General features: G+C 34.1%; 1 protein-coding gene and 1 pseudogene across 1 annotated transcript; both read right to left on the reverse strand.

The window, feature by feature from the left end:
* Positions 1-1,491: 1,491 nt before the first annotated feature.
* LOC141492329 (metaxin-2 pseudogene) lies at positions 1,492-5,423 on the reverse strand (annotated as a pseudogene).
* A 723-nt stretch (positions 5,424-6,146) lies between these two features.
* Positions 6,147-6,548, reverse strand: LOC141492005 (phosphatidylinositol N-acetylglucosaminyltransferase subunit P-like). Its single transcript, XM_074192684.1, has one exon. It carries the CDS (start codon positions 6,546-6,548, stop codon positions 6,147-6,149), a length of 402 nt encoding a protein of 133 aa, XP_074048785.1.
* Positions 6,549-18,021: the final 11,473 nt, after the last annotated feature.

An 18,021-nucleotide genomic window follows, 5' to 3' on the forward strand; every position in this document is an offset into this window, starting at 1 on the left:
ATATTCATGCACCATTTGTTCTGTAATGTATAGTTACATGCTGCACTATTCTAACCTTTTGAAAATCTGAAATTTAATTATTTGAGTTTTTTTGACAGCTAATCATCACATCATTTCTGAATTGAATTGAATGACCATAAAAAAGAAAAGAAAGGGAAATGTAGAGAAATGAAGAAATATTTAATTCTTCATTACATTTTACATGTTACTCTATCGTCAGACACAAGACTCAATATATGCATCAAAAGGTAAAAACAAAGTGTTGGGGGGACTCTAGTCCTGAACATTAAACTGTATATAAATCCCTAAAAGGGAACACAATACTTTTAACTCTTGAGAACTGTATTTTTCAGAGGATAGTTAAAAGAAACACAATTTTTTTAATGGGTAAAAGATGACCAGCCTTTAACCAATATCTTGGTAATGAGAATAGAAATTAGTTGGAGGAATTGTACTTAAGGAACATGGGTATAAATGAAGTGATGCTGATTATGAGGGCTATGTTTTCTATTGGGACAGAAGGAGGAAGAGAATTTTTAGGTTCTGAACATAATTAAATCAAAAAGCAATCTTACTTTATTAGATACTTTACTTAAGAAGGGTATAGTACAAAAGAGATAGAAGGAGAGTGTATATATAGAAAGTCAGAATATAAATGTATCATGAAGTGATTTTGCATTATTCCATACATTAGTTAACAAGTGTTGAAATGCTATAGAGACAGAGAGGGAGTGTGTAACCTGTACTTTAGTTAACAAGTCTTGTAGTTCTATAGGGACAGAGAAAGAGAATATATTTAGAAAGAGTCGACATAAATAAATCATGAAATGATTTGGCTTTACATAATACTTTATATCATGAGGATTATGTGTCCATAAAGTCTGTTTGTTTTATTCTTTTTTTTTCTCTGATCTAAATGTCAGAAATTATATTTAATTTTTTAATCAAATGTACCTTAACTACTTCCTTAAGTATCTCTTTTCATAACTGATTTCAGATAAAAAATATTTTTCTAAATGTTATACTAGTACATTAATTATACAGCCTGTAAATAGGCAAATTTTCTAGGTGTATATTTTATTCAGTCTTAAAATGATCATTCCCTTCCCACACAGTCCATTTTTACCATCTAACTAGCAAAATACCTTCTGTGTTTTGTTTTTGTTTTTTTGTCTTTGCCCTGGTAAGAATAAATCAGTTTTTCACTTCACATGCAGAAAACTGACAGTAATTAGGGGAAAAAACTGTATCACTATTAAAGCTTTATTTGAATGTAAATACATATTTCAAAAAAATAAACATACATAATTTAGAATACAATACATTAATTCAGAATTGTTTACTGTGTACATTGGCTACTAAATACATATATAGGGTTTGCTATATACATCTGGAGGTTTCTAAAAGTTGTGTTCATTTTTAAAATTCTGATAGTATTAAAATCATGAAGTTAAACCTAATTTAAGAATTAAACTTTTCCAATAAGTCTCTCTAAGCCAACCTGAGGGCCATGTGTCCCTTCCCATTTTCTCCAAAGTAGTTCTGTTCAATTCTTCTACAGAAAATAAGGAGGTTGCTTTAAATTTTCATCTTTTCATGGAGTTCATCATTGGTCAACTGAGTGGTAAGGATTGCGAAAAGATGGCCAAAGACCAGGGCATCAAGTTCAGTTGGCTGCTTATTGAAGAAATAAGGTTGTGTTCCTAATATTTGAGAAAGAGCTTGACAGCACTGGTCTACAGCTTCTAAAACCTGATCCAGAGTCTTGTTACCCCATCCAATGGCTTTCATCTTGCGTTTGATTTCCCATTGTTTTTGATAAGCCAAGATGTGGTTCAGAGGCCAAAGATAAGAAAATCCATATTGAGAGTGAGTGATCTACCCTACTGTAGCTTCATCACACCACTGAAGATACAACTCTGCTGTCAACAACATATTATTGACTAACTTTTTGGACTTCATGCAACCCATCACTAAGAGAATGGCCCTTGGCTTGTAGAAATTGGACTATTGGACCAAGTTCTGATACCACTTGATTTCCCACATGAATAAAAGGTACTTTATATATTCGGCATTTGCTCTACAAACCACTTTGGTGGGGAGCTCACACATTTGCAAAAAGGCCTGAATGGCAAGAAAAGAAGCATTATCAGAAAGCAAAATTTGTTTCCCTTTCAGCTGCTGATAAAGTGTAGCATACTCAGGCCAAGGTTCTGTAGCTGCGACCTGGGAGACTAAGGCTTTAGCAAACAGGGACACGGTGGTGGTGCGGCCCGTGCAGACCTGGCCTTGTCCGGCGCCCTGCTCTGCCTCCATCTCCACCTCTGCACCTCTGCCGCCTCTGTCGCTGCCGCCGCTGCCACTCCTGGAGCATAAAGTATATTTGAAAAGAGATTGTGGTATAAATTGATTATAATTTGATATTATTTACGACTCTTAAGATGTGTATTCCTAATGGAACAAAAGAGGGAGATATACTTAGGTGGTGATTCTGAGGCAATGTTGTTTATCATTCAAACAACACTTGAGAAATATTCTTATTTCAGTACAAAAGGACAAGTGCTGTAGGTATGAGACAGGGTTAAAAAAATAAAGACATGAAAAGATGAAATTATATCAGAAGAATGTTAATCAATAGACAATACATAACGCCCACATGTAGACCTATTATGGTAGATGGAATGAAGGGAGGACAGATTTGGCCCACAGAGGTAATAATGTACATTCCCAATTATGTTTAAAAATCTAACCAATCCTATAGGGAAGTAGTATGGGGAAGGGAAACAAAAAGGAATAAGGGTCTGATAAAAGGGAAGGCAAAATTGAAACAAGTTAAAAGGAAAAGGGAACAAATCAGTAGTCAGGGAAAAGGAGAAAGAAAAAAGTATAAATGGGAAAAGGGAGCATGGAGGGAAATACAGTGTTAGTAATCTTAACTGTCAATGTGAGTGGAATGAACTCTCCCACAAATAGAAGCAGATGGATTAAATGAATTAAAAAAGCATAATCCTAAAATAAGTTGTTTACAAAAAGCACATTTGAAACAGAGAAATACACATAGGGTCAAGGTAAAAGCCTTAAGCAAAATATATTATTCATTGTTTAAAGCTAAAACAAGCAGAGTCAAAAATCCTGATTTCTGTCAAAGCAAAAGCAAAATTAGATCTAATTAAAAGTAATGAAGAAGGAAGTTACATCTTAAAAGGAAACATAGGCAATGAAGCACTATCATTATTAAACATATAGGCACCAATTGGCAGAGTATACAAATTCTTAGTGAAGGTAATAAATTAATTTCAGGGACACAAAGACAGAAAAATTCTTTCAGAAATAGATAACCCAAGCCAAGAATTTTTCGATAGCTTCTCCTCTGAATTGACCTTTCTTCGTTATCCTAAGCTGCTGTATTGGAGATGGGCTGGTTCACAGAGGTTTGGTGTTGGGATCCCTATGTACTTTACTCACTGAGTGTAATATCTCCAGCTAACCAATAGGCAGTGCTCATTGAGTGTAATATCTCTAACTGGCCAGGAGGGGGTGCTATTTGCTTTCTCTGGAGTGTCTGTGATCTTGATTGAAGTCCTCTCCCTTGGCCTGGAGGGAGTGGTTGAAGTTGTTAAATACTTTTATCTTTGATCAATGATGCCCTCTACCCTGGGGTGAAGTAATCACTCTCCCTATTCACAGCTGAACTTGTTCCACTGCTCAGTCTTAGCCTGGGGTGGAAAGTGGGCTGTAATTGTGTTTGTCCTAAGAAGAGGCTTCAGCTGAAATGAAGGTATGGACTCTGAGTTACTCTTGACCAGAGTGGTGCAGGGATGGATATCTGCTACTCTCCCAGAAAGGAACTCTCTCTCTCTCTCTCTAGTTCTGTTTGCAAGTTCCAGATGGTTAGTACCACAACCATTGCCTCTCCTCCCTAGTTGGCATGAGCCTCCATGATCCACCAGTCTCAAGCCACTGGACTGATCAAGCCAGTCTGGTTCTCAGGCCTCAGGTTCCTGGGCTCCTGACCTTCTGCTAATCAGGCTAATCTGAGGCTAATCCAGGCTCCCAGTTTCACCTGGTCTGCACCTGGGCTCACCCAGCATCATGGAAGACAGATCCAGAGGTGGATGCTCTTCTCCTGGATTTTCTTTCTGGGTTTTATACATTGGATTTCTGTTAAGAGATTTGTTTTATATCATATATGAGGGAATACCAGGAGACTTTTAGCACTGTGCCTGTCTTCTCTTTGCCATCTTGACCAGAAGTAGAAAGTCACTGATTTTTTTTAAATATCTATTGTTTCCCTCAAAAAGAATATGATCAATTTTGTTAGGCAGTTAATTCTTGGCTATAATTTAAGTTCCTTTGCCCTCCAGATGGTTCAGTCCTTTCATATTCATGTTGCCAATAACCTTAGATAAACCTGATTGTGGCTCTGTGGGGTTTTTGTGGGGTTTTTTCAAGATGTTTGCAGTATTTTTTCATTGACCTGATAATTCTGGAATTTGACTAGAAAATACCTTGGCATGACTGTTTGACCCTCTGGTTCTATATAAGTTCAATTTTCCTTGATGATTTTTCTTGAAAGATGTTTCCCAGGCTCTATTTTTGATAATGGCTTTCATGTAGTCCAATATTTCTTGTTATCTGTCCTAAGTCAGTTATTATAACCAAAGAATTATGCTACATTTTCTTCTGCTTTTTCAGCCTTTTGATTTTGTTTGACTGATTTTTGATTGTTCATAGAGTTATTACATTCTGTTTCCCCCATTCTATTTTTCAAGGATTATTTTCATCAGTAAACATTTGAACCTCCTTTTCGTTGTCTAATTCTATATTATAGGTATTTTTCCATTTGCCTAATTGTATTTTTGAATGAACTGTTTTCTTTGACCAATGCTAATTTTTTTTTCATTTGCTCAATTATATATTAAGGGGTATTTTTTTCATCAATTTTAGTGCTTCCTTTTGCAAGATATAGAATTTCTCTTGAATTTCTTTTCTCAGGTGTCCTACTTGATTTTTATAATTATTTTTGAGATGTTCCAAGAAGTCTTTTGGGGCTGGAGACCAACTCATATTCTCCTATTCACATTCACTATTGTTCCTGTCTTCTTTTTAATTGTTATTATCTTCCTTATTTCCATATTAACTGTCAGTCATTATGATTTTTTCTCCTTCTGGGAACAAAGTGTGCTCACCCAGGCTTCTTGTGTTGGAGGACAAGTCTGTGTGCAGATCTTCCAAACTGGGAAAACAAGAAGCTTGGAGTCACACTGGTTACATGGGTATCTGTCTGTAGAACCATGTTGGAGCCCTCCCAGTTGGCCTGCTGAGCTGTTGGCCTGCTTGGCTGGTACCCAGGGGATTTGGCTGCAGATCATTGCTGCTTCTGAGAACCTCCAGCTGACCTCCTCAACAAACACACTACTCATCCACACTGCTGTGCACTGCCTAAGATGGTCTCCCCTCTCTTGGTTGACCTGTGCCCCTCCTTTACAATAATCTTGCTATGAGAGAGAACATACAGCCCCAAGAAGATGAGAAAGCTCAAAAATAGTGAGTGAGAAAATATTGTACTTCAGTCTGTGTTCAGATTAAAAAGACTCTGTTTTTGGGATGAGTTGCATTCTTTATCATAAATGCACCAGAAAAGTTGCTTCAATACTTTTACCACAGTTAGTATTTTTTTGTTCATTAACTATAGTGTTTAATTAGACTGATTTTTAATTAGAGCTTCTTTGCTAGTATATATGACATATAATATTTTATTTCTTCCATGCATCAAATGATATTTGGAATATTTTCCTAAAAAATCTCATTGAGATAGGGACTAGATCCATTATTAAACTAATATAGGGAAGTACCAGAAGAGGAATCCCTGCATCTTCTCTGTGACATAGAATTTTAGAGAGTTAAACAGAACATTGAGAAGTGAAATGATTTGCCCATCATCTTACAATTAGGGTCTCAGAAGGGAGACTTGAATCAATGTTTTGCTCACTCCAAGGTCAGGTCCTATATAATCAATTTGAATATTTTTCCCTTCTCAATGAATACAAGGTATTTGGAAGAGACAGAAAAATCAATAGTCAAAAATAATCCAATTTTAAAAATTCTTAAATGAATGTTTGGGATTAAGATGGTCTCTTTAGGATTCAGTTTTTAGTATATAGTCCTCTGGCAGCAATAAACATTTGGCTTATTTCACCAATAGTTATGTCCTTTAAGGCTGGGACAGCTTTTTCTTGAGATTTCTCCTGTGTCTTATTTTTGGTAGAGTTATCTGTGACTGTATGAATAATGTCCAGTGTAGAAATATTCAACATGTTAATTCCAAATATCAATATATAAGTAATTACTAAGGTAATCAGGAGGTAGACTGGCAAAGCCACTGAAAAGTACTTCTGAGGCCAATATGTTAGTCCTATGGAGTTTAACCAGGTCTCAGGAATAAATTTCCACACAAGATAGAGTATGAAGCCACACCGGGAGCTTAGGAAAATAATGAAGCTATAGATGGCTCTTTTTGGCAGTGAGGATGGTGAATTCTCATCCATGGTCTCTTATGGCACCAGTTTTTCTTGCTGCCAGTTGCTACAGATTGACCCCACAGTTACCATTACTACTTGCGTTTCCCTCCACTTTATTCTTTCCTACTCTCATTTATTCTACTCTTTTGCTCTCCTTTCACCCTATCTCCATTCAAAAATGTGTTGTATCTGAGTACCCTCTCCTACAATTTTCCCTCTCTTGTATCATGTATTCCCCCCTTTCCTTCCCTCATTCTCCCTTATTCCATACCTTCCTCTTCATTGTTCTATAAAGTAAGATGGATTTCCTAAGACCTTTTTCCATTTGGCCTAAACTGGTTTTTAACATATTGTTTTCTTCAGTATTTTTTTGGTAGGTTTTTCAGCAAATTGCTGATTTGGTTTTCATGATTTTATCTACATTGTTCTCATTTCTCCTCCCAGTTTTTCCTCTATCTCCCTTAATTTCTTTTAAAAGTCCATTTTGAGCTCAACCATAGCCTAAGCCCATGTTTTATTTCTTGTTTGGTTTTCTTTTTTAGGTTTTTACAAGGGAAATGGTGTTAAGTGGCTTGCCCAAGGCCACACAGCAAGGTAATTATTAACTGTCTGAGGCGGGATTTGAACTCAGGTACTCCTGACTCCAAGGCCAGTGCTCTATCCACTGTGCCACCTAGCTGCCCCCATGTTTTAATTCTCTTGGAGGTTTTGGATACAGAAGCTTCGATTTTGTAATATTCTGAATCTTCCATGGGACCAAAGTAATTTTCTATGGTCACATTCTTCTTTTTCTTTTGTTTGTTCATGTCCTCAGCCTATGACTGATTTACCACAGTTCCAAAGCTGGAGAAGGTTTTTATATACCCCACTGGGACTTTTATTCCTCCAAGGTCTTATGAGAGGCTCTGGCTGCTTTCTTGATTATTCTTTGACATATGGACGACCATAGGTACTCCCTTCTGCCCTGGAGCTGTGAGGAGAATCCTTGCTCAGCTACGATAGTATAGAATCCTAAACTGCAATGTGGATCTGAATGTGGGGTAAAGAGCAGAGTCCTACCCCAGGGAGAGCAAAGGCACCTTTACAGTCACCCCTCTACCCCCTTATTATCTATGGACTGCACTCTGGAGGTGCAGGCTGGTTTCTCCAATTTCCACTGAAAATTCCCACAAGTTCTGAGGCTAGCACTCACTTCACACTTCCTGTGGTGTGGCAAAGTTCTCTCATCACCCCTTCACGCTGCTTCCTTCTGATCCTTGGGCCAGGAGATCTGGAAAGCACCCCTTCTTCCACAGACCCAGGTGACTCTGCTTTTTCTAACCCTGGTTCCCAGTGAAACAGACCTTTCCTGTAGAACTTCTAAGTTGTCTTGGACTGGGAAATTGTATCACTCAGTCTTTGTGTGGGTTCTGAATGGAGTCATAATTTTGGAATTTTGGGGGCAAAAAGTTTCCAAGAATTCCTGCCTTCACACCACCATCTTGGTTGCACCCTCCCCTCAAAGACATACATTTTCTGAAGTACTTACCAAATATCTTAAACTGTAAAATGTGCTACTTTCTTCTTTTGTGGTTTCTGTCATTTCCAAACTTCTTAGAGGTTTGAGAGAGCTTAGGAAATATTACAGCTTTTCTCTGTTATATTCCACTGTTCTTCCTTCTGTAGATGTGGGACAGTGTAAAATGGAAGTTAATTCTATAAAACCTGTGCTTCAGTTGATTTGTTATGCGTGTCTCACTGTAGAGAACTAGTAAATCTTGCACGTGCAGAATATGAACATGAAAAAGACATTATATAAAGAAGAAAAAAAAGACAACAGTAGCTATATATATATATATATATATATATATATATATATATATATATATATGTATATATATATATTCAACTTCATCTTCCAAAGGAGAAGTATGAGTACTAAACAAAAAAGAAAAAAATGCAACTATTATTGAGTTATACTTTGGATTGGTAAATTATGATACCTGGATATATGTTACATCTAGATAAATCTCTCTCTCTCACACACACACACACACACACACACCCCATATATATATATATATATATATATATATATATATATATATATATATATATATATATATATATATATAATATAAATATATATATTATATATATATATATTATATATATACTTTTAATTCCATAATAAGGATTTTTCAAAATCTCTTTTAGTAAAATGATTATGAGAAAAATTAAGATTTGTAATCTTTTTCTACTTAACTTTTGTGGTGTTTTGTGCTTTAAATTTTAACTTCTTCTCCCACTGTTCTTTCCTACAAGGTAAATTCATTTATGTTAGATTTGAGCTGTGTTTTTTGTTGCTATTGAATTAATCTAGCTCAGTCAGTTAATTTATTAAGATTTAATAGGTGCTCTTATGTTCCAGGAATTGTGCTAACTATTGGTGATACAAGAAAGGCAAAACACATTTCTTTTCTTCAAGTAATTTACCTAGTATTTATTTAATGAATATTTATTGAATTAAACCTGCTTAATACAAGACATTATAATTGAGTGTTTTAAATCACTGGCTGAGAAATGTCAATAGAGTTTTGAATATGATCAATCAATGATCTTTATGTAATAATCCACTTCCTCACAAAAAGAGGAACTGTGTAGTGAAAGAAAAAATTATTGTGTTAGGTGCCAATTATCTTGAAGACTAGTCTCTCCTTTTCTACCTTCTTTCTGTGTGGTCCAGATCATGTCCCAAAACCTAAATTGGACTTAGTTTCTTTATTTTCCAAATAAATTAATGATAGCACTTTATTTGATTTCAAGCAATATACTTCACCAGTTGTAAGGACCATGTTTCAATGTCCCACAGTTGTTACATAAGTTCTACAATTTTCTCTTTAGAAATGTACCATAAATAATAGGCCACAAGCACTCTTAATGTTTTTTACTCCTCATACAGCAAGAATACCATAGTAAAGCCAAATTAAGTGCATCTGGTGCTGAGCATATCATTTTTTTTAATGTTATTAAACTTACAAAAAGACATTCCAAAATTTTCAAAATTCATTTCCTTTCAAAATTTATACTTCTGAGTCACACTCCAAATCTCTCTGTATAAAATCATTAAATGTTAAATAATAAAGATAATCAGGCTATCAAAGGAGGAAATGTGCCCTCTATTTTTCCAATCTTGAGTGAAATCCTTTATATATATTAAATAGCACCATTAAAATCTCAGTTATTCTTATCTGTCATTTCTCCACATCTATATTACTATAGATATAATCCCAAAATAATTTCCAGATGTTGTCAAATAAATCATCTTGATTCTTTATCATTTTCTTCAATTTATCTTACAAAAACCACTTGGATCTATGAAATGATCCATTCCTATACAGCTGGAGGTACACTAATTGTACCAAACTTTTTTCACTGTGATTAAGACAATTTCTACTTTACTTTATATGACATTGGCATCATATATATAACTAATATTTGAGATATGATGATTTTTGCACCATGTTTTCTGATTTCAAATGTTTCAGGAATTTTAATGTCAAAGTAGGTATGAATGGGACAGAAATTTAGAACTTTTGTATAGTCTGTACTTGAAAACATTTAAAATGTTTGATTCATCCAATGACAGGTTTTCTTTTTAAATATAGTTCAAAAATTCAATACAACTCAAACAAATGTGTATAAAACTGTATAAAATAGAATGATGTCTATTTTGATGTGTCTTCACTTGACAAACAGTCAAATACAAAATCTGGAATAAATATTATTAAAGCATTAATTAATTATTTATTATATACTAAGTAAAGTGCTGGGAATACATTTAAAAAACTGAATAAAGATCATTACCTGCTTACAAAGAGTTAACCTTATTGAGGAAGACAACAATAAAATAACAAATCTTATCTGCCTGGTATAAAAGGATAGAAATTCAAAATCTGAAGTGACTGAGTTAATGTCAGTCACCAAGAAGACATATCAATAGATAATAGTACCAAAAGAATATAAGACTTAAAGTCAGGAAAAAAGTAAAACTTGGAAAACTTTTGGGAGGCAAAGACTAAAATCCTATATCTTATATTTAGTGAATTTGTGAATATGGCAGAGACATTTAACTTCTCTGTGTTCTAAGGAAAACTGAAAGACATTTATTTTTAGAGAAATTGCTGACTTGTACTGGATAAAGAAATATTGTCATTGAGGATGTTCACGTGCTTATTGCAGTTCTAATTTCAATCTATTTATCCTTTAACTAATTAGGCTATGTACCCAGCCAAGCACAATCCATAAAATTGAAGGGAAGAAAGGAATGAAGAAAGGAAGGAAGGAAGGAAGGAAAGGAGGAAGGATGGACAAAAGAACAAAAGAAAGAACAAAAGAAAGGAAATAAAGAGGTAGAGGAAAGGAAAGTATGAGGGAGAAAATAATGGAAGGAAGGAAGGAAGGAAGGAAGGAAGGAAGGAAGGAAGGAAGGAAGAAAGGAAGGAAGAAAAAAAAGAATGAATTTTCCATTCTGAAGAATTTGTACCCTTCCTTCTACTGAGAGATAATCTTTATCTTTTTCTTCTTTACAGCCCAAGTTGTAGTCTTCTGCCATTGCTAAAATCTGTCCTGAACTGAGACTGCAAATGTAAACATCAGCACCTATGGATTGGTTCATGCTGACATATAAGGCTTCCTTCTAGAGATAGGAATTCCTTTGTTTTATGTTTAGATATTCCTTGGTTTTATTGTTTTTTTAGTTTATAGATCTACATAATATATTTTTCTTTATATTTGCTAAGCATAAATATAATATCAGTTAATTAAAGTGTAATGGGTAGAACATGACACTAGACATTAGAAGGCATAGATTTCAAGGGTCTTAAAACTACTAAGCCGTTCAATACTCCAGTTTCTGCAACAGGCAAATGGTATCTTCCTTGGTAATCCTATTAGATTCTTATGAGATTCAATAATTAATACAAATGAGTCATCTGTAAGTTGATTCAATATTCCAACTCATACATCCTAACATCTCTATAAAGAGAAAGGGAATGGGATTCATCAATTGATTTTTAATGTCTTTTAATGCTATGTTCTTTTACATTGATCTAGTCATATTGTATGTTATTCACTAACTTGTACTTCCCATAATTTATATCAATTTATATCAGCCCCCATTATTTCTTTTATACTCTCATATTTATCATTTTAGGAATAAATAATAATCTACTTCATTCATTAATAATAATTTATTTAGATATTGCTCTTATGTTTAGCTATTTTATTTTGTTTTCAGTTTTCAATATGTAGCTAATATAAAATGTTTATTCATTGAATATCATGTGCTTAAAGAAATGATCCATGTAGTAACTTTCCCCTCATAGTTATAAGTTGCTTTCCAAAAGATTGTACCACAATGACATTCAACCTACACTGTTTTAATATTCCTACAATCTGTTATTGTTCATTCTATCTTTGGTAATGTTTGAAAATTTAATTGATATGTGGTAAAAGTTTATACTTTATTTTTTACTTTTTATGTTTAGCAATTTTCATATAACTAGAACATATTTCTGTTCTGGGCCAAACAGTCCTTAGGACAATTCAGAGGTTCAAGTATGAGCCTGTAACATACTAACATAACAAGGAACATAACATACAATAAAAAAGTTAGCTCAGTGACATACATATTCAACAAAATTAAAATACCAATTCATAAAAATAATTGCTACCTCTGCCTCCTTATGTTGCATAATAAGAATACTCGGTTAAAGTAACACAAACTCTGCTCATTTTCTAAGCAATAGGTATATCATCAAACCTGAGGATCATCAATTAATACCTCTTAGACTTGGACTTCTCCTTTACAGGTAAGCAGGAAACCATATTACCTTGGACCAATAAAAACTTAAAAACTATTTTCCTATACTTTCAAGAATAAATTTGGATAGTAAATATAAGTAGTCTCCTGAGCTCTCTCTAAAACTACTCTAAATACATTTAAATAATGGATCTAACCAAATTCTAGAGTGGTAGAACTTACAAAAACCTGAGTGAAACAATTTTCTATCCCAAGATGACTTGGAAGATCCATCAGAAAAATCTGTTGCTATGGGGTTAACAAGGGTACACAGTGAAGCCTGTACTGAACTAGAGTCATTCTGACCTAACCATCCAGTAAATCAGGGAGCTTGTTCAGTGGTGGTTTAATGCCTTCTCAGTCCAGGGATTTCCAAGGACAACTAGGAAGGTTGGAGAGAAAACTCTGACACAGGGTTAAGAGTGGATCATAGTCCAGGGCATGGCTTATCAGTGCATACTCAGCACAAAAACAAAACAAAAGCAAGCCTCAGAAGCCACTTATGCAACTCTCAGTCCATAAATGGAAGGGCAGTCAAGGAAGATTGCAAGGGCTCTCTTTGCTATCACTGAGGTAGAACTGTTGCATTGTCCATAATCAGATCTGGGTTTCCCAATCTGAGGAAAAGGATTAGAAGCATAGAACTTACTACCTGAGTAGGATGGGAACCATTTTCACAATTACAGGGCAGAAGAGAGTGCTTGTGGTTAACCTCAGAACAAACCAAAGACCAGGACACTAGTCATAGTCTCTCATAAGATCTTGGATCAATTAAAAACATGGAGGTCCTTGGGAGCATTTCTGAAAACTACTTCTAAAGCTTGGTACAGTGGGTCCTCTAATCTAGAAGCAGAGGCCCATCTAAACAAAAAGTTAAAAACAAGTCATAGGCTGGCGAAATGAGCAAACAACAGAAAAAAAGAACTGAACATAGATAATTATTTTGGTCATATGGAAGACAAAAATAAACACTCATTAGATAACAAAGTCAAAGATTTTGTATCCAAAATCTCCATGAAAATTATCAATTGGTCTCAGGGCATAGAAGGGTTCAAAAAAGATTTTGAAAATTATTTAAGGAAGATGGAAGAAGAAATGATGAGGAAAATGAGAGTTTGAACGCTGAGTCAAAAACTTGATGAAGCAAGCTAAAAAAAATAGAGAAAATAATATCCTTAAAACTACACTGGACGAAATGGAAAATGTAGTCCAAAAGGCCAATAAGGAGAATAATGTCTTCAAAATAGAACTTGTCAAATGGAAAAGGAGATACAAAAGTTCTTTGAAGTAAATAATTACTTAAAATACAGAATGGTGCAAAAGGAAGGTGATTACTTTATGAGAAATCAAGAAGCAACAAAACAAAAAGAATGAAAAAAAATAGAAGAAAGTGTGAAATAGCACATTGGAGAAACAACTGACCTGGAACATAGATCAGGAGAGATAAAAATGAGAAGAAATTGTGAAATACCACATTGGAAAAACAACTGAATTGGATCCAGAAGAGGTAATCTTAAAATTTCTGGACTATCTGAAGGTCATGACCAAAAACAGAACATAGATCTCATTTTTCAAGGAATTATTATGTATGTAATTCCTTCAGAAAATACACAGAACTCCTTCAATAATTAACCCCAGGTTAAAAACTTCAAGGACTATCATAGTCAAATTTCAGAATTCTCAATAAAAAGGTAAAAGTAATGCAAGTAGCCAAAAAGATGCAATCAAAATACAAAGGAAGCAAAATCAGACATACACAGAGCATAGTAGCTTCAAAATTGATTGGTTAGAGTGCCTGGGATATGGTATCTCAGAGGGCAAAGCAACTTGGATTGAAACCTTCAAAATTTAGCATATTCTGTCAGAAGAAATAGAGCACTTCCCAAATTTCTGGATAAAAAGATTAGAATTTAACAGACAATTCAATCTGAAAATACAAGACTCAAGTGGTGTATAAAAAAGGTAAATGAAAATGGGAAATAAAGAAAAAGAAATGTTAGTCAAGAACATGAAATTGCAATCTTCAAATGAAGATAACACATACAACTCTTGATAATTGTATTTCAATTTGGAAAGTTAATTGATTGAATATGGCTGAAGAGATTGTATTTAGAGTATATACATAAGTATGACTATTGTCTTTCTCCTGAAGAAGACTAAAATGACATCACTAAGTTTGAGAAAAATTACAGGTATTTGGACTGTGGCAATTAGATCAAAATAAACTCAAAATACTCTACCATGGGTCATACACAAATAGTCCAGGTAAAAATCTGGAGTGTTTAACCCGAAATTTTGCTTCTCATGTTGCCTTTGAACTACTTTAATTCTGTCTTGTTCATGGAGTTCAGAACTTTGTCTGATGAGGACATCCTTTGCTGGATGGTTCTCTGCCAGTGTCACCCATACCTTACACTCAATTATAAAGTTCTTTACAGGGACCTTCAGAGTGTTCCAGTATTTACAGTACTGAGAGATTTTATGAGTAATTAAATCAGAAATGACTTTAATTTGCTAAATTACTAGGGCAGAGGGTGGAAACTTACCTAGAAGTGTTAGGTATAAAGAGATTAGGAAGTGATCTTTTCTTAAATCAAACTTTAGTTAAAGAGGGTTGGGGAAATAAAGGTGGGAAATGTGGGTAGAGTATGCTTGCAGGGGGAGAATTGGAGTGGTTTATGAAGGATTTGGCTTTTTTAGAAAGATTTTATTTATTTTGAGTTTTACAATTTTTTCCATGATTCTTGCTTCAGTTTCCCAACCTTCGAATGAAGGCATTCTGTTAAGTGTTTACATTGATTCCGTAGATTGATCTCAGTTGAATGTGATGAGAGAATAATCATATCCTTAAGGAAGAAAAATAAAGTAAGAGACAGAAATTTACATAATGAGTTCTTTTTCTTTGTTCAAAGTCCACAATTCTTTCTCTGGATACAGATGGTATTCTCCATTTTAGATAGCTCCAAATTTTCCCTGGTAGTTGCACTGATGGTATGAGCAAGTCCATCAAGGTTGCTTATCACCACCATGTTTCTGTTAGGTTGTACAATGTTTTTCTGGTTCTGCTCATCTCACTCAGCATCAGTTAATGAAAATCCTTCCAGGCCACCCTGAATTCCTATCTTCCTAGTTTCTAATACAACAATATTGTTCCATCACATACATATACAACAGTTTGTTAAGCCATTCCCTAATTGAAGGACATTCAATTTTTTGCTACCACAAACAGGGTTGCTATGAATATTTTTGTACAAGTGATGTTTTTACAATATTTCATCATCTCTTAAGGGCGTAGACCCAGTAGCAGTATTGCTGGATCAACGGGTATGTATATTTGTGTTGCCCTTTGGACATAATTAGAAAGTGCCCTCCAGAAAGGCTGGATGAGCTCACAGCTCCACCAACAATGTATTAGTGTCCCAGATTTTCTTGATCCAACATTGATTATTTTCCTTTATGGTTACCTTGACCAGTCTGAGAGGTGTGAGGTGGTATCTCACAGATGCTTTCATTTGTATTTCTCTGACAAGTAATGATTTGGAGCAATTTTTCATATGACTGTTGATTGCTTGGATTTCCTCAGCTGTAAATTGCCTTTGCATATCCTTTGACCATTTGTCAGTTAGGGAATGCCTAGATTTTTTGAAAATTTGACTCAGATCTTTATATATTTTAGAGATGAGTACTTTGTCTGAAATACTAGTTGCAAAAACTTTTTCCCAATTTATTACTTTTCTTTTGATCTTGGTTACAGTAGTTTTGACTGTGCAAAAAATTTTAATATACTGTAGTCAAAATTATCTAGTTCGTTTTGAATGATGTTGTCCTTCTCTTCCTTGGTCATAAACTATTTCCCTTTTGATAGATCTGACAGGTAAACTACTCCTTGATCTTCCAGTTTGCTTATAATATTTTTTATGTCTAAATCCTGTATCAATTTAGATCTCTTCTTGGTATAGGGTGTGAGGTGTTGGTCTAATCTAACTTTATTCCATACTAACTTACAACATTTCCAACAGTTTTTATCAAAGATTTTTTATCCCAATAGCTATATTTTTTGGGTTTATCAAACAGGAGATTAGTATAATTATTTCCCGCTCTTGGACCTAGGCTATACCACTGATCCACCACTCTATTTCTTAGCCAATACCAGAAAGATTTGATGTCTGATGCTTTATAATTTAATTTTAGATCTGACAAGGCTAAGCTGTCTTCGTTTGAACTTTTATTCATTGAATCCTTGGAAATTCTTAACTTTTTGTTTCTTACAACTTACAACTTACAACTTTGTCTAACTCATTAAATTAATTTTATTTGTAATTTTGATTGGTAAGGCACTAAACAAGAAGTTTATTTTTGCTAGAATTGTCATTTCTATTAGATTACCTTGACCTGTCCATGAGCAGTTGACATTTACCCAGTTATTTAAATCTGATTTTATTTGTGTGAGAAGTATTTTGTAATTGTTTTTAAAAAGTTTTTGAATCTGCCTTGGCAGGTAGACTCATAATTATTTTATATTGTTTGAGGTTACTTTGAATGGGATTTCTCTTTCTAGCTCTTTATATTGTATGTTGGTAGTCATATATAGAAATTTGGAGGATTTATGAAGGTTTACTTTATATCCTGCTATTTTGCTAAAGTTGTTAATTATTTCAAGTAGTTTTTTTGAATGATTTTTTTGGGTTTCTCTAGGTATACCGTCATGTCAATTGCAAAGAGTGAGAATTTTGTCTCATCTCCTTCCCAATTCACATTCCCTTAATTTGTTTTTCTTCTCTTATTGCTGAAGCTAACATTTCTTTTTTTTTTTTTTTTTTTTTTTTGCAAGGCAATGGGATTAAGGTGCTTGCCCAAAGTCACACAGCTAGGTAATTATTAAGGATCTGGAGCCAGATTTGAACTCTGATACTCCTGACTCCTGGGCCACTATTCTATCCACATGGACATCTAGCTGCCCCTGAAGGTAACATTTCTAATATGATATTGAATAGTAGTTGTGATAGTGGGCATCCTTGTTTCACCCCTGATCTTACTGGGACTGCTTCAAGTATATATTCATTGCATATAATGCAATGATACTGCTTATTATTCTAAGGTACAAGCCATTTATTCCTACATACTCTAGTGTTTTTAGTAGGAATGAGTGTTGTATTTTGTCAAAAGATTTTTCAGTATATATTGATATGATCATATGTTTTCTGAAAGGTATGTTATTGATATAATTAAGTATACTAACAGTTTACCTAATATTGCACATATCCTGCATTCCTGGGATAAATCCTACTTGATCATAATGAATTATCCTAGTGATAACTTTTTTTGTAATCATTTTTCTAAGATTTTATTTAAATTTTTGCTTCTATATTGTTATCATAGAAAGAGTTAGGCAGAGTTCCATCTTCATGTATTTTTCCAAAGAATTTATATAGAATTGGAACCAAGTGTTCTTTAAATGTTTGATAAAACTTGTGAAGTCAACTGGCCCTGGACATTTTTTCTTAGGGAGTTCAATAATGGCTTGCTGAATTTTTTTTCCTGAAATTGGGTTATTTAGGTTTTTAATTTCCTCTACATTTAATGTGGGCAAATTATATTTTTTGTAAATATTCATCTATTTCACTTAGATTGCCAAATTTATTGGCAAACACTTGGGCA

The sequence above is a fragment of the Macrotis lagotis genome, chromosome 6, assembly GCF_037893015.1.
Source record: "Macrotis lagotis isolate mMagLag1 chromosome 6, bilby.v1.9.chrom.fasta, whole genome shotgun sequence".
In the NCBI taxonomy this organism is placed as follows: Eukaryota; Metazoa; Chordata; class Mammalia; order Peramelemorphia; family Peramelidae; genus Macrotis; species Macrotis lagotis.